Consider the following 21,844-nt stretch of genomic DNA (forward strand, 5'->3'; position numbering starts at 1 on the left):
CCAGCTCCTTGTGTTAGCCTCCATAACAGAATCTTTCATAACACGCTCTAGTGTGCTGCCCTGTGGCTACTTTCCCACAATGATATATTCACTCGGTGTGAGCCAATCCTGGGCAGAAATGGCTTTGATAATCTCAGAAAGCAAACACTAGAGGGAGAGGGCAGAGAGCAGCAGGAGAAGAGGCTGAGCAGTGCCTGAGGACACACAAGCTGCTCAAGCCCAGAACCAGGTCAGAGGAATCTTCTCAAGAAGGGCGATCCCCCTACTTGCCCACCAAACTAATACAAAGGAAAGGTAGGGATAAGATCTGTGTAGAAGTATCTGAGAACAGTGGCCAAGCAGCATAACCTGTGCCTGAGTACACTGGCATTCCAAACTACTGCCTATTTGTATCAGAAACAAGGTGTATGAAGGACTCACTTCCAATTCACAGAAGTGATTTAAACACTAGCGAGAGCTAGAGTCTATCTATGTGGAACACACTTGCCTGGATGTACAAAGCCTAGGGGCCAACCCACAGCACCTTAAGTCCAAACCAAGTCATTCAAACACAGTTTAGGGTATTACTTTTTCTATGTAGAATGTGTTAAGTATATTACAAATGCCCAAGTCCATATTGACTCTGCTTCTTGTAGCATAAATTGTTATTGCTGTTTGGTTTTATTCAAAAAACAAAGAAATGAAAAATGGAAAATGAAAAACCAGAAAAAAGTTTTTTTTTCACTTATCATCTTGTGTATGAACGCACACAGTAGATAAGGACCCCCACACACACACACACACAAACCAAAAACAGTTTTAACTTAAAAACATCTTAGATATAACATATACATAGTATACAAAACTAGTTTCATCAAATCAAAGGTAGGTTTTCAGTCTTTCTGAGACAGGGTCTCACTGTGCAGCCCTGGCTGGCCTGAAACTTGTTCTGTAGACCAGGCTGGCCTCGAACTCGGAGACCTGCCAGCCTCTGCCTCCCGAGTGCTCCACCACACTTAACTATGGCTTTAATTTAGTCTGAATATGTACTGCTGCATACAAGAACATCGATAATGTTTTCTATGCTGCTGCTAATACTTTTGTTTTGTGATTTAGATGAAGTCTCACTATACAGCCCTGGACCTCACTACGTAGAACAAGCTGTAACATTTCATAATCACAAGATTAAATCACTAACCACTAAGGAGCACAAGCCTGCAGTCTAAGACACAATCTACCAGCACCATAACACTGGATGGACATAAAGTTCACTGTGAACGTAAATACACCTGTATCAATGGCTGTCTGCTGCTGCTCACACTTTTGCTATCATGACTCAAATCCCAAATCTACCCTTTTCCTCTGAGAAGTTAAATAAAACACTAAAATTTACCTTCTGTCCTCAGGATTCTACTGACCCTAAGAGAGGCAATGAAGATAAACAATTTGAGAGATTCTACTTATAAACTGAATTTCTCCAAATTACCACTGGCAATATTGTAACTAAAACAAGGCTAGTTTAGAAAAACTATTGGATTAAAAATAAAAATTCTGGGACTGGGGAGAATGCCCAAAAGCTAAGAGTATTTGCTGCTCTGTCCAGTTCCCAGTACCCACATGGGACTCTTACAACAGTCTGGTGGCTGCAGTGCCAGGGGACCCTCCACCTCCTCTGGCCTCCAAAACTTCCAGACACACTTACACACATGCAGTGAAATACTCATAAGCACAAAAATAAATAGCATTTAAAAATATTTTTCTCTTAAGATAAAGCAGTATCTATGATTTTAAGAGCCAGCAGAAAGGTGCAACTATGAAATCAAATAATAGCTAAGCTTTATAAGAAACCAAGTTCTGACAGGCACTGCACACGCCTCTAATCCCAGCACTGAAAAGCAGAGGCAGGCAGATCTGAGTTTGAGGCCAGCCTGGTCTCAAGCAAGTTCCAAGACAGTCAGGGCTACACAGAGAAACACTATTTCAAGTTAAAAAAAAATACAAAAAAGCAAAAAAGCAACCAAGTTTTTGGACTGGAGGAATGACTCAATGTTTCTAAGAACTCGCTGCAGATTATGAGGACCAGAGTCCTCACACACAAATCTTTTTAAAAAGAACCCTCAGGTTTTCTGGGTAGCACGGAAGCTACTACTTACCACACATGAGGTCTGTTCTTAAAAATAAAGTCAGGGCTGGTAAGAAAGCTCAGTGGGTAGAGCTGCTTGCTGCCTAGTAATCCTGAGATCCATGAGGTAGGAGAGAATCAATTCCCAAAAGTTGACCTCTGACTTCTACATATGTACTGTGGTACATGTATATGCACGCACGCGCACACGCACACACACACACCAAATCTAACTTTAAAAAAAAAAATGGCTCAGTAGTTAAGAGCACTTGCTGTTTTTACAGAGAACCTAGGTTCAAGTCCCAGCACCTACATGGTGATTCACAATTGTAACTCCACTTGTAGGAATCTGGCACCCTCTTCAAGCCTCTGAAAGCATAAGATACACATGTACACACATATGCAGACAAAACACTCATACATAAAATTTGAAACAAATATTTTTACTAAGTCAAAATCTCCACCTTTCCTATGGAAAACCTTATATTATATACTTTATATATTATATACATATTGCACATATGTACTCTTTTTAAATCACTTCTCATCTCTATAAGTGTCTGCTTTATTTGTGCCCTCCAAACTTTTAACTTACATTTTCATAATAGGAAGAACAAACAGGTGTCTCTAAACTGGGCTCCAAACCTCCTTGGTTGTTGTCATTATTACTTCCCTTTGTATCATCAAGTTGGTGCCCTTTTCTGAGCCTTATATGTGGCTCTGGAGTCCTGGTGCACCCCAATCGGTGTTCGGCTGGCTCGTTCATGGGATACCAAAGCCTTTCTTACAAAGTGGTCTCTCTTTCTGTCCCTTCTTCTTGGGAGAATGGATTTTTAAGGGATGGTAAGTTGACCCTGTAGAGAGAAAAGTTATACACATCAGTGCTGAAAAGACACATAAGCTAATTATATACAAAAGCAACAAAAATTCAATCGCTAAAAAGAGCAGTATTCTTGAAAACTTATATCCACTGCTAATAAAGATTGCCAAAATCTATCAATCAACGAAAAAAGATGTGTAATATTTCCATTTATGTTAATTATAAATATATGGCTGTATGAATTTATGCACATAAAATTATTACTAGAAAGTATTAAAAATCATGCTCCCAGCATAGAAGCACACATAAAGTCAGGAGTTAGCAGAAAGACTATTTACAGTCCAGTACACTCTGCCCCTGTCTTTTTTTTTTTTTTTAAAAGATTTATTTATTTATTATATGTAAATACACTGTAGATGTCTTCAGACACTCCAGAAGAGGGTGCCAGATCTTGTTACGGATGGTTGTGAGCCACCATGTGGTTGCTGGGATTTGAACTCAGGACCTTTGGAAGAGCAGACGGGTGCTCTTACCTGCTGAGCCATCTCACCAGCCCCCCTCTTTTTTTTTAACCCTATCATTTTGTTTTCAGTTAAAAGCATACCTAACTGACGTGAGGCATGGTAGTGCACACCTGTAATCACAGCACTCAGAAAACAGAAGCAGGAGGATCTCTGTGAGTTTGAGACCAAGTCTATATAGCAAGTTCCAGGCCAGCCAGGGAAAGACTGTCTCAAAAACAAATGAACAAACAACCCTAACTGTAAAAACAGTACATTAAATTTGCATATTATGCTCTGTTTTATATAACTAATTTCATTCAAACAATACAATGATCAGGGTTTCTTACTTTACAAATGAGAAAACCAAAGCTACCACATATTCTTTTTATTTAATAGGAGAAAAGCCTCTAAATGTATGCAATGCATGTAGCAGCAACATGCTTAACGTCTGACATTTTTAGTTGCTCTGGTCTCCGGCTAGACTATCATGGAAAGCATGAAATTCAGGACCAGAGCACAGCCCTTTCACACCTGCAACCCCAGAGGATGCTCTACATGTACATAAGGATCAGAGCACAGCCCTTTCACACCTGCAACCCCAGAGGATGCTCTGCATATACATATCGAATAAATGACAGGGATTTCTTTCAATGGTCTTGAGTGGTGAAAACTTTCTTGAATCATCTTTCTCCTAATTAGTCTGTGAATTTCTAGAAGTTCTAACCTTCCAAGCCCTTCCCATAAACATCTTAATTCATAGCACACAAATGTACTAGACAATCAGTTTAATAAAATGGATTACCATAGTTAATCCATCTAGAAGGAAAGACCCAGGAACATACGATGCACTGAAATGCTGAGACACGCTCTCACAGGGGAAAGGGAAGAGAAGAACAAAGTGAAAAGGCCTAGACTCCATGAAGAAAAAAAGCAAGACTGTTCTGTGGATGTGTAACCTGCATGTAAGTTATACCTGTATATAAATAAGTTATACTGATATAGACATACAAACTAAGAACTAGCAAAAGAATCTCTGCAATGACTTGCATTTACTACTGTAGGATTTCTCTAGTCACTTTTAAAGTTCATAAAGCAAGAAGCACAAGGAACTAGAAAAATGGCTCAGCAGTTAAGATCTCTCATTTCTCCTAGGGGAACCAGTTCCAGTTCCCAGCACCCACATGGTGGCTCACAACAATCTATAATGCCAGTTGCAGGGGATCTGATGCCCTCTTCTGGCTTCAAAGGTACCACACATGAATACGGTGCACACACATGCAAGCAAAATACCCATACACATAAATTATTTTTTTAGAAAATGACAATACAGACAACTCAGTGTTAAATCACTTGCCTAGCTTACCCACAGCCTGAGTAGTGTAAATTGCCCCCAAAACACACACACACACACACACACACACACACACACACACACTAAGCTATCACTAAACCTGAGACTCTATCAATCACAAAAAGACAATAGCAAGCTAATAAATGACTATTTTTAAGAGAAACAATGCTAATGGATTATATTTATTTATAATTAAGCTATAATTCCAGTTACTAGAAAGAAGGTGAAGCAAAAAAGGTGGAAGGTTGGAAATCTATTGAACAACTCAGCAAGACTGCATCAAAATAAAAAGCAAAAAGAAAGAAACCTGATGTAGCATAGTGGTAGAGCTTGGCTATCATGAGCAAGGGAGGCCCTAAATTCAGTCCCCAGTATCAAAGCAGGGAGGAGAAGTTGACAGTTTACAGAAGTCTCAGACTAACCATTAGTTAGTCTCAGACTAACTAAGGCAAGAGGCAGCTAGCATTCACTGAGAACAAACACTTAAATTCTCTACTAGAGTTGTCTCTCACAACTCTAGCTTATCAGCCCCTGTTAAGAGACTGAAGGTCAAGGAAACTGAAGGTCAAGGACAACCTATTAAAGTCACTGGGTCAATGAAGAACAAAAGAACTGGCTTTGTACCCAGCTCTCTCTCAAGACTTCATAGACATGTGCTTTTCAATACCCAGGAAAATTAAGATGGAGATGCACTTGGAAAACAACTTGAGCCCTAAAGTCAGCTGGTTTGTATCACAAATAATGTATATACTCAAGATCTTCATTCTCACTCATTTGACACTGACTGATCCCTGTAATCCCAGCATGTAGAAGGCTGAGAACAGAGGATCACAAGTTAGAGGCTATCTCAGCTGTCTAGTAAGTTCCCCGCCAGCCTGTGCTACAAATTTTCAACCTCAAACTAAACCAAGTAGAATAAAGATTCTTTAAAGTATCCCTGAACGGGGATATAGTGGTTCATACCCCAGTACTCAGGAGGCCAAGGCAAGAGAGAGCTCTCTAGATGGGCATGACGGCACATGCCTTTAATCCCACCACTTAGGAAGCAGAGGCAGAAGAATCTCTATGAGTATGAGGCTAACATGGTCTATGAAAGAGTTCTAAGGCGTCCAGGACTACAACTCTGTTGGGGGGGGGGGGGAAGAGACACAGACAGACAGAGATAGAGAACACTAGCTGTCTGTAGGTAATAATGGCCATGGTGAGAAGTGCAAACTGTTCACATATGCTGTGTTGGAGGCTGGAGGACTTGTGGGTGGGTATGAGATAACCAAGCTAGACAGACAGGAAGAGGAACAGGGCTCTGAGCTAGTGACCACAAGCTGGGTGGCCTGTGCAAAGCCCTCGAGAAACTTCTCTAAGGCTCTCATAAGTGTCCTCTCATAAGTTTTTTTTTCTTCTAATATAGCTAACTGGAACAGACTAGATTATAAGTAATGATGGCTAGCTTCCACCTAGGATACAACCCTAGACCTCCCTATAGGCAAGAAGCTGGAGGTAGCTAATAAAGACTATAGCTACATCTTGGTGAGCTAGGGGAGCAGGCATAAGGGAAGTAACACTAGTCAAGGGACTAACAGTCAAGGTCAAGCTGGAGTGAGCCAAAGACAGACAGGGGGTTTCAACCATCTCTAACTAGACGGACAGTACTAGTGCATCCAAGTACTACATCCAACTAGATGTATTACCAAGTGCAGCTCCATCTTAATTTTCCTGGGTATTGAAAAGCACATGTCTATGAAGTCAATGGCGTAGTTATTTCCTTGGTTGAGCCAGGGAAGACAAGTATAGTGTGTGTGGGCCCTTCATTGGCTCAGCCCAAGATGACTTGGAGAATTCACCAACTTCAACAGAGATTATCTCAGCCTTTGTCCAGTTTCTCTATAAAATGAAAGGGTTTCCCCTATCTCTTAGAAAATTCTCCCACTCTGCAATAATTTTTGATAAAACTTGAATTCTCATTTGAATACTCCCATAAGAATCTGTTTTTATCATTCACTGGCATGAGACAAAAACACCTGGAGTCACTTTCCCTAGGTCCATCTTTGATGACTTGAGTACCCTATATCATAGGGTCTTTGGGTCAGAATAGGAAAGTGTCACATAGAAGCCTTATTAAATATGCAAATATGAGCCAGCCAGAAGTCTCAGAAGCAAAAGGCACTTTCTGGCAAACCTAAGACCTGAGTTCAATCTCTGGGACCCATGAAGTGGAGAGACCTGACTCTGAAAGAACTGACTCTATGACTTCTCCATGTGTGCCAAGGCACAGCATACATGGCCCCATGCCCCTGCACAGACACAAGAGATCAAATTTTTAAAACGTGAACATATTTAGAGTGATAGAAGCCAAGTCTCTCATTGCAGAAAAAGGTTATTACTAATACTGAAGAAAAAAACCTACAATGAATCCTGTGTTGAACTGGAGCTGACTATATCAGTGTAAATGCGGGTTTTTTTTTTCATGTTTTTAAACATTAAGACACATGTTTAGTTTTTACTACATGTACTTACCTATGGGGGAGAGAGTCATGAAACATGCAAGAATTGGTTCTCTCCTACCATATGAGTTCTTGGGATCAAACTCAAGTTGTCAATTTTGGCAGTGTTCTAGTGCTACAATAAACACCACTGATCAAAAGCAACTTAGGAAACGAAATGACTTATTTAAACTTTGTTCATCTTTGATGAAGTCCAGCAGGAACTCCAAGTAGGAACCTGGAGGCAAGCAATGTATTGTGGCATCAGAGCAAGCTTTTCTGTACACATCTGTGTGTCTGTCCTTGCTTCATTTCCTAGCTGTCCCAATCTGCTTTCCAGGACCAAGTAGTGGGGGACATAGCAGAGATAAATAGATTTCACTAAACCAAGCCTGTCAATCATTAAGCAAACAAACATCTACATAAGAACCCTGGAAGGAAGGTGTAAAAAGTAATCAAACCAGCCACAATATATTATCTAAAGTCCTAGTTTAAAAAAAAAAAAAAACTGCAAGGAATATTGTGGTAATTTGAATAAAAATCCCCCATAGGCCCATACGGAGTGGCACTATTAGGAGACACGGCCTTGTTAGAGGAAGTGTGTCACTGGCAGTGGGCTTTGAGGTTTCAGAAGTTCAAGCCAGGCCCGGTGGCTCACTCTTTCTTCCTGCAGCCTGCCGATCCAGATATAGAATTCTCAGCTACCTCTCCTACACCGTGTCTGCCTGTGTGCCACCATGCTTCCCACCATGATGACAATGGACTAACCTCTGAACTGTAAGCCAGCCACAATGAAATGTTTTGTCAGAGTTGCCATGGTTGGGGCTGGAGAGATGGCTCAGTGGTTAAGAGCACTGACTGCTCTTCCAGAAGTCCTGAGTTCAATTTCCAGCAACCACATGGTAGTTCACAACCATCTGTAATGGGATCTGACACCCTCTTCTGGTGTGTCTGAAGACAGCAATAGTGTACTCACATATATAAAAAAATAAATCAATCTTAAAAAAAAAAAAGAATTGCCATGGTCATGGCGTCTCTTCACATCAATAGAAACTCTTAAGACTAATAAATATACAACATTAATAAAGTTTAGCCCACATCGGGTATAAGAATACACCTCTCCAAAGGGCATGGCAAACAAAAAAAACAAAACAAAACAAAAACCCTCTTGGAACCAGAAGCAGCCCTCAGCACAAACCAAAGCTGCCAGTACCTTAATCTTGGACTTTGCTATGAGAACTATGAGAAAATAAAATTCTATTCTTTACTCAATCTAAAGTACTTTGTCATAGAACACAAAACCGATTAAGACAAATTTAACTTCAACTGTATTATAAACACACTGCTACAAAACTCCCCACCTCACTCACTACTTTAGATCTCTGAAATCACAAATTCTATCTCTGAGGATAAGAACGTAACTAGAAACCTAACTCAGTTGGTAGAGCACTTGCCTAACATATACCAAGCCCTAGGCTCCATCTCTTATCACCACATAAACTGGGTGCAGTGACACTGCCTATAATCCCAGCACTTGGAAGGCAGAAGCAGGATCAGAAATTCAGATACATCCTTAGCTATACAGCTTGGGCTACAAAACCTGTCTAAATAAAACAAATAGCTGTATGAATAGATGTAAATGTATGCTATGACATTGTGTAGCATTAATATATATAATTATTTTACTCCTTCACTTTGTAATTCTACAAAGCAGATGAATTATATAAAGAAAGCAACTGTTACATGTTAATAAACTCTAGTGGTTTCCTCAATTTTATTCGAATTTTCTTTATTTCCTTTTTACAAAGTTATTTGTTAAAACATTCATATACAGTATTACCATAATGCTTCTGCATTTAACACAAACCATTTTCTTTACTTAGCTCCAAGCTACCAGCCAGCAGCTTACTTCCACATAAAGGACTCTCCTTTCTGGTTGGCTGATTGGTTGGTTTGGTTTTGGTTGTGGGAAAACTGCAAATTAAGGTTGCAGTCCACCATGACAGGATAGTCAGCCTCTGGACTCGGGGAAAATATAGAAGACTACCTTCACTAGTGTAGCTTCTCTTTGACCTTGTCTGGGGGAGTCTAAGCCCCCACTTACGCCTCTACCTATAGAACGTCATGTAGTCTCAATTAGATTAGAGGATCAATTTCCTTTCTCCTGATTAGAACCTGTTCAGCCAGCACCAGAGATTCACTCAAATGCTCCCAAATGCTAATGAGGCTTTCCAGTGCCCTAAGCCCTCAGCCTTTGCACATCCTGGATGTTCCTACCCTCACCTCAGTCCCCCGAACTTTATAAATCTTGAATCACCCTAAGTAAAATTGGTCTGCTTCCTGACAGCTGGTCCTGGTGTGGTTAGTCACCCTACTTACTCACAGGACTTCCGAACACTCCCCACCCCAGATCTTCGTCTCTGCTTCCAATGCTCTTATGAACAATATATGGCTGGCTGACAACCCACAAGGGCAGGGAGACCCACATCTGGTTTTTCAAACCAGGGTTTCTCTGTGTAGCTCTGGCTATACTGGCACTTATTTTGTACAGCAAGCTGGCCTCAGAGATCCACCTGCCTCTGCCTCTGCCTCTGCCTCTGCCTCCCAAGTGCTGTGATTAAAGGCGTGTGCCAACACAGCCTAGCCTCTTTGGCATTTCTTATAGGGCAGATCTCATGGTAATGAACTTTCTCAGCTACTGTTTCTCCAAAATTGCCTTAATTAATTTACTTATTTTTTTACTTTTGATGGATACAGTGAACCCATGTTCAATTCCCAGAACCCACATTGTAGCTCACAACTGTCTAATTCCAAGTACAGTGGATCCCACACCCTCACAATGCAGACAAAACACCAATGCACATAAACAAACAAATCATTTTTAAAAAGAAAGAAATCTGCCTTTAGCAGACTCCTTGCCAGGCCCTCTTGTCTTGCTACTTCCAAGCTGTCCTGGTTTGCAAGGGTTTGGGTGAGTATCTCAGGGTGCATCTCCTTGAGTTTATGTTACTTTCAACTAAGTAACCTTGGTAATTTTACAGACTCAACTCTTAGGTCAAATTAGAAAATTATCCTATCATTGTTTATATAAAATAACCTCTTTGTCCCCTCTTTCCTCCCTCTGGAACTCACATAATGTACTGATTAGATTGCTGGAGAGTATTTGTGGAACACATGAAACTCGAGGAGAGGGACGAACAAAATGTGGACACTTCGCCCCTTCTTAGAATTGGGAACAGAACTCCCATGGAGGGGGTTGCAGAGACAGGGTTTGGAGCTGAGACGAGGGGATGGACCATCCAGAAACTGCCCCACCCAGGGGTCCATCCCATGATCAGAAACCAGGCGCAGTCACTATTGCATGCACCAGGAGGATTTTGCTGGAGGGACCCTGGTGTGGCTGTCTCTTGTGAGGCTGTGCCGGTGCCTGGCAGACACGGAGGTGGATGCTCACAGTCAGCTATCGAATGGAACACAGGGTCCCCAATGGAGGAGCTAGAGAAAGTACCCAAGGAGCTGAAGGGGTCTGCAACCCTATAGGTGGAACAACAATATGAGCTAACCAGTACCCCCAGAGCTCGTCTATCTAGCTGCATATGTAGCAGAAGATGGCCTATTCGGCCATCATTGGGAAGAGAGGCCCCTTGGTCTTGCAAACTTTATATGCCCCAGTACAGGGGAACACCAGGGCCAAGAAGGGGAAGTGGGTGGGTAGGGGAGCGGGGGGGGGGGGTTATAGGGGACTTTGGGGATAGCATTTGAAATGTAAATGAAGCAAATACCTAATAAAAATTGGGAAAAAAAATTGCTGGAGAGTATCCCTCAAGTTCTCTAGGCACTGTTCACTTTTCATTTGTCTTCTAAATGAGGCTAAATGCCATTTTTTCAAGTTTACCAAATCTTCTGCCTTCTCAAATCTAAACTGTTTAATTTTTGAAGGCCCCAGTGGGCTTGGTTTGTTGGTTTTTGGTTTGTTTTTTGTTTTTTTAAAACAGCAGGTAGTACTATTTCAGAAGGCTACAGAAGCTTCGAGAAATGAGGTCTGGTTGGTACAAGTAGGGCACTAGGACCTTTATAAGTTATAGCCCAACTTGGTTTCCATCTGACCTCTACTTCCTGATCCGTCAACATAGGAAGCGGCAGCCAAAAGCATGTTCCTGATAACCGCAGGCAGAGAGTGACTGTGCCAGACCTTCCCTACCACAAACAGATGGTTTCCTTTTACCAGTGGTTCTCAACCTTCCTAATGCCAGAGACCCTTTAATACAGTACCTCATGTTGTGGTGTATAGGGGGTGGTTCTGATACCAAGGTCCTGTTCCCCAACTGGTTCTTGATCCATCAATAAAGATGCTAGGGGCCACAATGAGCTGGGCAGAACAGGTGGGATGTCTGGGTTCCTGCAGGCAAACTAGCAGATACAGGGGAGGGAGGAGGAATTTCACCATGCTTCAGAGGGAGAAAATGTGACCAGCTATGTGAGTTTTCAGTTTAAGTGGCCAATGGCCACTCTATCCGATTATGTCTGAGTGGCAGGGGAGGTTTAGCAATGCTAACTCGTTGAGTTAGCAAAGGCATTTAAGATTAACTGGGGTGTGGGTGTGTGTGTGTGTATGTTTGTGTGCGCGCGCGCACGCGCGTGTGCATGCACGTTTACAAGGGAATCTGGGTGGGGGCTAGTAGTGCAATCTGCCCTGAGCTTATAGGTTAGCAAAAACTATACACTACAATGGTGACCCTCAACAATAAAATTATTTTTGTTGTTACTTTGTAACTGTAATTTTACTAATGTTATGAATCATAATGTAAATATTTTTGGAGATAGAAAGTTTGCCTCAGGGGTCTCAGTCCACAGGTTGAAAACCACTGTAACTGTAAGCCAAAATAGACCTATCCTCCTTAACACAGTTTGTGTGGTATTTTGTCACAGCTACAAGGAAAGTAACGTAATACATTAACAATGGCCTCCTCAATTCAGTTATTTTACTGTTCAATTTCAGAATTTGTTTGGTTCCTTGTATTACTTCCATTTCTTTGTTCATATACCATGTCTGTTAGTTACTTCTCCATGGTTTTCCTTTAGCTCCCCAATGAAATTTAAGATAGGTAAGCTGTGCCTACTGTCTGGTTCAGTGCCTCCTTGTGGACAGTTTCTGAGGATTTGTTTGGTTCCTTTGAATAAGCCCTATTTCCCTGATTCTGTGGGTTTTGTTGTTGTTGTTTGGTTTTGTCATCAAAAATTTGGTGCCAAGGCAGGGAGTGGTGGTACCTCCACTTACATGTACATAAAACCACACAGACACATACATATATGTAACATTTAAAAATATATCTTTAGTCAGATGTGGTGGCATAGTCCTTTAATGCCAGGACTTGGGAGGCATAGTCAAGCAGGTGGATGCCCTTCACTGCCCATCTCTAAAATAAATAAAAATAAAATAGGGTGGGAAGAAACATGTTCTTCACTGGTATAACCTTGGTAAGCAAACACTCACCCACACTCCTGTAAAAATCCCTAATGAAACTCACTAGTTCATACCACCCCTGACATGAAAGTACAAGAGGTCTAGTTAAGAAGAGGAGGATTAATGGAAGGGCGAAGGGAACAAAGAGTGTGAGGTAAGTATGTTCAAAATGCATTATGGACATAAATGAAGATTCTACAGCAAAACCCATATGACTAATACATGTTACTTTTATAATTAAAAAATTAGATTAGCTGTGGCAGTTCACACCAGTAATCTCAGAACTGGGGAGGTTGAGGCTGAAAGCCTGCCATCCGTCTGAGGCCAGACAGGGCTACAATAGGGAATTTAGGCTATGACCATACATCAAGGTCATATCTCAAAAAAGAAACAGCCAACCAGACACCAAAAAAGTCTTGATAATCCTTAAAAGTTACTCTCACTCATTTCTCTTTTGTAAATTTCATTCTCTTCCTTATATCCCCATAGGTAAGATAAAAACACAGATAGAGGTAAAAACAGGAGGACCTGAAATCCCAGGTCATCCTCAGCAATTTAAGAAGTATACATGAGACCCTGTCTGGGGGTGGGGGAATCTTGAAAACAAACAAACAAAAAAACAAAAAAAAAAAACAAAAAAACAGTTCTAAAGAGAATCACTTGGTAACAATGAACCTGACATTCACTGTCTATAGTACTTGCTAGGACTTTTACATTCCAAACAGACTATTTGTCTTCCTGGCATCTGTACTGCTCTTCAGCAGTTGAAGCTGTCTGAGCCAATGGTGGCATTATGTACTTGTCCCACCTTTCCTGCACCATGCATGTATTCGTCTGTTAGTTCTTTTCCCAGTACTGTAACAGCATACATGACAGAAACAACTTAAGGAAGGACGACAGGTCTGCTCTGGCTTACAGTGGAAGGAGACAGGCCATCAAGGTGAAGAAGTCACAACAGCAAGGCTTGAGAGCTGGTCACGTCGCATACAAAGTTAGGAGGTAGACACATGGTAAACACTTTCTCCTTTTTATTGAGTCCAAGAACCCATCCTAGGAAGTGGTGCCACCAACATTTAGAGTAAGCTTTCCCACCTCAACTAACCCAATCCAGAACTCTCTCATAGATAGCACAATGACTTAAGAGTTTACCTCTCTAAATATATTCTGTAATGTGTTGCTGCAGCAACCACCTAGTCCTAACACTACAGGTTTCCCTCATCAGAGTGTACAGTGTTACATTTCTTCTCCAACCAGTCTCCCTCTTCTACTTCCATACCTAAAGCCCCATTTTGTTTTGTCCTTTTTGGACAAGGTCTCACCCTGTAGCCCAGGCTGGCCTCAAACTCCTGGTATCTCCCCTGTATTTACATCTGCATCCTGAATGCCACAATTACCAAGGTGAGCAGCACATCTGGCCAGACTTTTCTTTATTCAACAAAGTGCTCATTGAAACAAAAATCTTCAGACAAGTATCATCTCTAATCCCTTCACTCTAGGAGACTGAGGCAGGGGGACTGCCACAAAACTGAGGTAAGCCTGAGCTATATACTGAGTCTAAGGCCAGCTTGGGTTTTATTACATGACCTTGTCTGGGGAAAAAAGAAAAAAAAATAATCATGTTATTCCTCTGACAAAACCCCTCCAGATTTTATTCCTTGTAAAAAAAAAAAAAAAAATCTTTACCATAATTTCTACAAGGCTTTTTTTTTTTTTTAAAGAAACCTCTCCAAACAAATTTTATCTGTTGGGGCTGGAGAGATGGCTCAGAAATTAAAAGCACTGGCTGCTCTTCTAGAAAACCCAGGTTCAATTATCAGCACCCATATAGCAACTCACAACCATCCATTAATTCAAGTTTCAGGGGGCAAGTACACGTGTGGTAGACAGACAGACATAAAAGCAAAACACACATACAAATAAAATATTTTTTAAAATATGTCTTTGCCAGGTGACGATGGTGCACACCTTTGGTCCCAGCACTCAGGAAGCAAAAGCAAGTGGATCCGAGTTCAAGGTCAACCTGGTCTACAGACTAAGTTCCAGGACCGTCAGGGCTATACAGAGAAAACCTGTCTCAAAAAAACAGATGAATGGATGGATGGATCATCTGTTCACTACTCTTTTGATCCCTACCAATCTTTTTCATTCATTCACTGATTCATACATCTGAAGCAGTATCTCGTGTAACCCAGTCTGATCCTGAATCTACTATGTACCTGTAGCCTTTGATCCTCCTGTCTCTATATACTCAGTGATGGGGTTACAGGCATTTGCCAACAGGATCAGCTCTCACACCAATCTTATCAGCATCATGATCTAGAAACAGACCTGGGCTTGTAATTAATTAGGCCTCTCTCATCATTTACCTCTCCAGTAAAATGTCTCCTTTTGGGCAAAAGAACTTTTACCTAAATACAGCATACCTCACTCCTTTTAACAATTGTACTTATACTTCATGCTGTTTCATGTCTCCCTAGCCCTTAACACTCTTCTGGGACTATTTATTTACGTTTTCTGTTTAGGTTTTTGAGCTAAGGTCTCATGAAACCCAGGTTGGCACACATGTACATGTTAGTCTGTCAGTCAGTCCACACACTCCTGCTCCTCCTCCCCATGGGTACTGAGAATCAAACCCAGACCTCTAGAGTAGCAGCAAGTATTCTTAACTCCAAAGCCATCTCTCTAGCCTCTATGACTATATTTAGAAAGAAACAAAAAGTCTTTGAAGTGGTCATTAAAGCTAAATGAAAGAATCAGAGTAGGACCCTAGGCTGGATGTGGTAGATAGGCCTGTAATTCCAGTATTTGGGAGGCAGTTCGAAACCAGCCTGGGCTACACAGCTAAAGTCTGTCTCCAGGGGTGGGGATAAGGGTGACTGCTCTAATTCAATCTGTCTTTGTAAGAGAGAGATACCAGGGATGCTTGCGCAGGATAAAGAGAAGCATAGCCTGTCTGCTGATATTTTAAACTTGGAATTCTGGACTAGAGAACTCAGTAAACCAATTTGCTGTTTGAGCCATCCAGTCTGTGGTTATTTCATTGGCAACCTTAACAATTTACATACCTGGCTTTTAAACAGAACAGCACACTGCTAAGTATTTTCTTTTTTCTTGTTTGTTTTCTGAGCCAGGGTTTCTCTGTGGAGCCCTGGCTATACAAGAACTTGCTCTACAGACCAGGCTGGATTAACTCAGATCTCCACCTGCCTCTGCCTGGATTAAATGTGCTGTGATTAAGAACATGCACCGACAAACCTGGCTCAAGTATTTTCTATATTCTCATAAGTGACCTAAATACCCAACCCCAAGGACCTAATTTCTAACTCAGTAAGAATACATATACACAAGTTGCAGTTTCATACATTTTGTCTAACTGCCTACAATCCAACCGAGTACTTATATTTCCTATTTTAAATCTTAAAACATCACAACCCCTACCAATTCTCAATACACAATCTGTTAACACTTGCAGGGCTAAACACACTTCTATAATCTCAGCACTCTTGTGACAGAATTGGGGTTTAAAGTCAACCTGGATTACATACCAAGTTAAAAGCCAACCATAAATACATTGCCAGTCCCTGCCTCAGGGGAAAAACATTTGCAGAGTGCTTGTCTAACATGTCTGAGGCCCTGGACTCATCCAGCAACACACATATACCAATAACAACAACCTGCCAAAGGTCCTAGATACAGGGGTCAGGAAGTCCTGATGAGCATGTTCAATGCAGTTTTGGGGTTTTGTTTTTTAACTTTTTAGTAATTTATTTATTTGTAAGAGTATATGTGGACAACTTGTAGGAGTTGGTTCTCGTCTTCTGTCCGTGATAGTCCTGGGGCTCAAATTCAGGTCATCAGGCTTGGCAGCAAATGCCTTCATATGAAGAGCCATCTCGCTGATATAATATTACAGGAAAAAAAAAAAAAAAACGGAATCATTCTAATTGTTTTTGATAGTCCTGGTAATTAAACCTAGGGCCATACACACACTAGGCTAAGGTCTCCACTGTCAGGAGCCATCATAGGACAAGGTAATAACTAGGCAGGTGATCTTCCATAGTTAAAAAACTATGACAAAGCTCCCACAGGCAAGGCCCAGGAGAAATTCATTTTAGGAAAGATTCCTGCTATTAATAGACTTTTTCTGTTATTATTAAACATATATAACAAGTCACTGGGTATTAGCCCACCCTTTTGAGCAGATCTCTGCAGAACAAAGATGTACTATCTTCGCTGCAATATAGACAAATAGATGACTTCTTAATTTTTAATAATAATCCTTGAAGAATTCCTAAGATTATATCAGTATTAAGTTATTTTACAGTGGGACTGCTATTAGGTCCTTTCTGATAGTCAAAACTGCAATGAGAACCCTGCCAGTCTTTAGTGTTCTGAGTCAATTGCCTCTTAGATAGTAACCAGACTTTCTACTACCCAGAGCACATTCCAAGAGGTTATAAAACCATTAACCAAAGGTCATAAAAAGGGAATTAACGATTTATTATAGGTGCTAGGACAGAAGATAAAATATTGACTGGGTTTATCTATACAAAACTTCACTAATGACTTAGTTATGTTTTCTAACTCTCCATGAACCTGTGGAGTTGTGACAGGTGATGAATGTTTAGCCAAATAATTACTCTAATGGAAGTGGAAGAATGCAAGGCCAGGCCTGGGCCACAAAATAAGACTCTGTGTTAGGGTCAAAATAATAAAGCACAGTAAGAACAGCAACATCTAGAGATGTAGCCCAGTGGCAGAGTCCTGGGTTCAATTCCCACTACCACCAAAACAAGTAAATAAACAAAACAGTATATAACAACTTACTTATATAGAAAAAAAAAAAATCCACATTATTTTTAAAGTGCTGCTGTAAGTCAACACAGCAACATCTGCTGAGCTCCCAAGTGCTATTTCACACACAGAAGCACAATTCCAAGCCACAGCCAAGATAAGAAAAATTCAATGTGGAGAAACAAAGTTACAACCAAACAAACCCAGCACTTAACGGAGCTCCTGATATTGAGAGCTGGTTGGACACTGCTGCCTCAGATCAGCTAGGTACCTTTCCTCAAAAATCTTCCTACAATTATGGTTTGAATACAGACCTTGTAGCAACGTTTTAAAAGCTATGATCTTACTGAAGAATCCCACCAATGATAAAATTTGCTAGATGCCTTAATGAGTTTCTAAAATTGTATATATTCTTATCAGGACTGATTTGAAGAATCTTAGTGTAAAACATAAGAACAACGTGGATAAAAATGCAATTTCATGTATGTCTTGTTACAACCATAATGTGACTGCAGCTAAGATCTCCAGATGTGATGTCAAAACTGTTAATCACCATGAGTGCATGTTTCTCTAAAGTCACTAAGACATTTGTTGCTGTCCTGACCTTTACTTTTCTTTAAATGAGACAGTCTTGCAACTTAGGCCAAGCTGGCCTAGAACTCTCAGTTCATGGGCCTTACCCTTCAGAGTGCTCAGATCACAGGTAGGAAAGAATTCACAGAATTCACTGCTTTGACGTCTTCCTAGGGTAAGAGGGAACAAAACAGGACCAGACCTCCAAGGCTAAGGCTAAAGGAGTAACAGACCTGAGCCCAATGTGCCATGGGAAGAGAGGTACCAAATACAACGCTGAAGGTTAACACAGCCAAAAAACAAAGAAAAAATTGTTTTAATTTTTCAGCTATTCAAATGATTTATGATCCCCAAAGCTTTGCCCAAAGCAACTGAAGCAACTAAAGAAGTCTATGGAAAGATTCTTCTTTTGTTGTTTTTGGTTTTAAAGAACATAAGGGTTTAGAACAGGGTTGGTTTTTTTTTTTTGTTTTTTTTTTTTTGGTGTTGTTTTATACTTTGAGTGTTTATGTGTATGTGGGCCATGGTGTACATGTAGAAATCATAGACCAATGTATTTAAGTAGGTTTTCTCCTTCTACCATCTTCTTAAACCAAGAGCATGAGTATTCACTTATTTGCATGTATGTGTGTACATAGGTAGGTGAGTGCATGCATGCATGTGTGGTGGAGTTAGCGGTAAGGGTAGGGGCTGGGGCTGTGTTATATGCCAGAGGTCAACCTCAGGTGACAACCTCAGGTGTCATTCTTTAGAAGATTTCTATCTTGGTTTTGGAAACAGGATTTCTCCCTGTACTTGACAACTATGCTACAACGGCTAGCCAGTAAGCCCCAGTGATCCAGCTGTCTTAGTCAGCATACCCAGCTACTTTACATGGGTTCTGAAGATTAGACTCAGGCCACTGGGCTTGCATGGAGAGCATTTGGACTGAGCTGAATCGATAGCAAACATGCCTCCGCCCCATTTTTGGTTTTTGAGACAGGGTCTCATGAGTCCCAGTCTGGCCCTGATCATTGTATGGAGCCAGAAGATGACTTTAAATTCCTGATCCCTTGGCTTCCACCTCCCAAGAGCTGGGGCTGTAGCACCACACGCACACTCTAAGGAGTCAAAGGGAAGATAAAGAGCTAGGGAACTCATCACCAGAGAGGTGGGAATTTATGAGCTTTCCAACTTCTATGTCTTAGGACAAAAAGGCCTCTGCAAACACAAAGTAACAAACACCTCTGCTTGCTTCATAAACATTTCATCACCTAGTAATAGTCAGTCACTGTTTATGACTGTGACCAACAATGTTATAGACAAGAATTCTGTCTCCTGGACACAGCCCCACACACCTATAATCAAAGCATTTAGAAGGGCCAGGGAAAATGATTAAGAGTCCAAAGGTCAGCTTGGGCTATATGGTCAGACTCTTGTGTCAGAAAAAGGAAAAAAAAAAAAAAAAGAGTGGTTGGGGGGCAGTCCTATCAGTAGTAATCAATGTTACATTAAAAAAAAAGAAAAAGAAAAAGGCAGCAGGACCAGCCAAGTGAGTTCAGAGCCAGCTCAGCCGGTGAAGGCACTCACTTGAGCCAAGCCTGATGACTTGAGTCTGATCCCTGAAACCCACATAAAAATAGAAGAGTCGACCCCAAAATTGTCTTCTGCTTAGCAAATGTGTAACATAGCATGCATGTTCCCTAAACAATTATGTATACCCCACACAACTTATTTAAAAAGAAAAAAAGCTTTTTAAAGGTAACTGCCCAATGTCTTTCCAGCCAAGTCTGAAAGACTTGCTCAAGACTTAGCCTAGCATAAAACAAGGTTTAAAAATGTGACTACAGTGTACACTTACCTCCCTCTCTCCCTCCCTACCCCCACACACTCACCCCAAAGTGATAATGTATGCTATTATTTTGATACACTTCTGAATCTTCAAATGCTTGCCTTAGATGTTTCAGACAAGACCACAGAAGACTACATAAAATCAAAACATGCAAAACTGTGGATAGCTAAGTGCTAAGACTGAATTCCCAGCGAAAGGCTGAGAGTTCTGATGACAGGGAAGCCACTGGAGTGATGGCATCAAGGGTGAGGGGTTTCAAGTGGGTTTCCAAGAACTACGGTTTCAGGAAGGCGCTGCACGAAATCGCCAGGAAGCCAAACATGCCCAAAGACAGAGAGCCAACGCTGTAACAACTTTCAGAAAAACTACAAGGCAGAAAATAAACAAATTAAAAAAAAAAAAAAAAAAGACCATCCAAGAAAGCCCAAAGGGAAATAGACTGAATCAGAAATGAAGAATAACCCTGTGTGCCCATATGCCCCATCTGTAAGGGGAGGGAAGAATAGAGGCACAGGCACAACATGGAGTATGCTGGGTATTCTGATCTATGACTTCTCACCTTCTTCCTCTGAAACACAGTTGCTCACAAACCTGGAGCCAGGCTAGCTGCCAGCAGGCCCAGCAATATTCCTCTACAACATTAGAGTTATAGGTCCATTTATAGCCAGGCTTTTACATGGGTTCTGGGAATCCAAACTCAGGTCTTCATGCTTATACTATGTAATTCAGTTCAACAAGTTACTTCTAGCAATATCTATGGCCTTCATTTAAAAAGGAAAAGGAAAAAGAAAAGGAAAAAAACCTGGGCTAGTGAAAAACCTGGGCTCAGAGTACAGGCTCTGACCACGTTCAATCCCTGGGACGCAGGAAAGTTGAAAGCCAGCAGAAAAGGGCTAAAAAGATGGCTAAAAGACCCAAGTTCAGCTCCCGGAGCCCAGATCTAAATTCAGCTCTAGGGGATCTAATGCCCTCTTCTGGACTCCATGGACACCTGCACTCACACATGCACAAACACTCAAAGACTCGTACACACACACACACACACACACACACACACACACACGCACACACGCGCGCACACACACACACACACACACACATCTTTTAAGTAGCATACATCAACTTTCAATATGAGCCACTTACATAAAAAGTATCACCAAGAGTCTACAAGGATAATCACCAAAATAACCTAAGTGATATAATTCCAAATAATTTTTACTTTCTTTTATATTTCCTGACTCATTTTAAGTGTGTACACTGAATATACTTCCCACTCACACTTCTGAGACAGGGTCTCAAATTATAACCCATGCTGGTCTTAAACTCACAGGCCTGCCTTGGCCTCCCAAGTACTGGGGTTACAGGAAAGTGCAACCACAGCCAGCGTCAGTCACCCACCACATACTGACTTTTTTCTTTCTCTATTGAAAGCTAATAAAAACTTTTAGGCTTTACATTCCATGAGTCTCTAAGACAACTATGAAACAACTCAACTTTGTACCCCAATAGCAAATCACAGATAATAACCTAAACAACTGCATCTGACTATATTCCAGTTAAACTTGATTTACAACAGGCAGCAGGTAGGACTTGACCTGTAGACTGTGAAGTTTGTCAACCTCTGAATAAAGGAAATAAAATTTTTGTTTTATTGTTATAAACATGACTTATACTGAGTATACTATATAATGATATTACTCATGGGAAAAAAATTTTCATTTGTTTTTAAGTTTGGACAATGAACACAAGGATGGAAAAACACGTTCTTTACGCTCCAGAAATCTTACTCTCATCCACAGAAGATAAAATCTGCTAAGTAGCCCAAAGCCTGAAACATAAACTGGTGGGTAGCCAGTTACAGACAGACTGGGAAGGTAGCTTTCATATTTAATTTGAATTTCTCAAAAAAATTTTATAATTTACCATC

At 40.9% G+C, this 21,844-nt stretch overlaps 1 protein-coding gene across 2 annotated transcripts in view; it reads right to left on the reverse strand.

The window, feature by feature from the left end:
• Adipor2 (adiponectin receptor 2) overlaps positions 1–21,844 on the reverse strand; it is a 67,400-nt gene that overhangs the window by 16,143 nt on the left and 29,413 nt on the right. For both annotated transcript variants that reach the window (XM_021190927.2, XM_021190928.2), the window contains exon 2: positions 2,697–2,955. In XM_021190927.2, the coding sequence (XP_021046586.1) occupies positions 2,697–2,867 (171 nt within the window). In that variant the 5' untranslated portion in view covers positions 2,868–2,955. The remainder of the gene's footprint in view (positions 1–2,696; positions 2,956–21,844) is intronic.

The sequence above is a fragment of the Mus pahari genome, chromosome 2 (genome assembly GCF_900095145.1).
Source record: "Mus pahari chromosome 2, PAHARI_EIJ_v1.1, whole genome shotgun sequence".
NCBI lineage: Eukaryota > Metazoa > Chordata > Mammalia > Rodentia > Muridae > Mus > Mus pahari.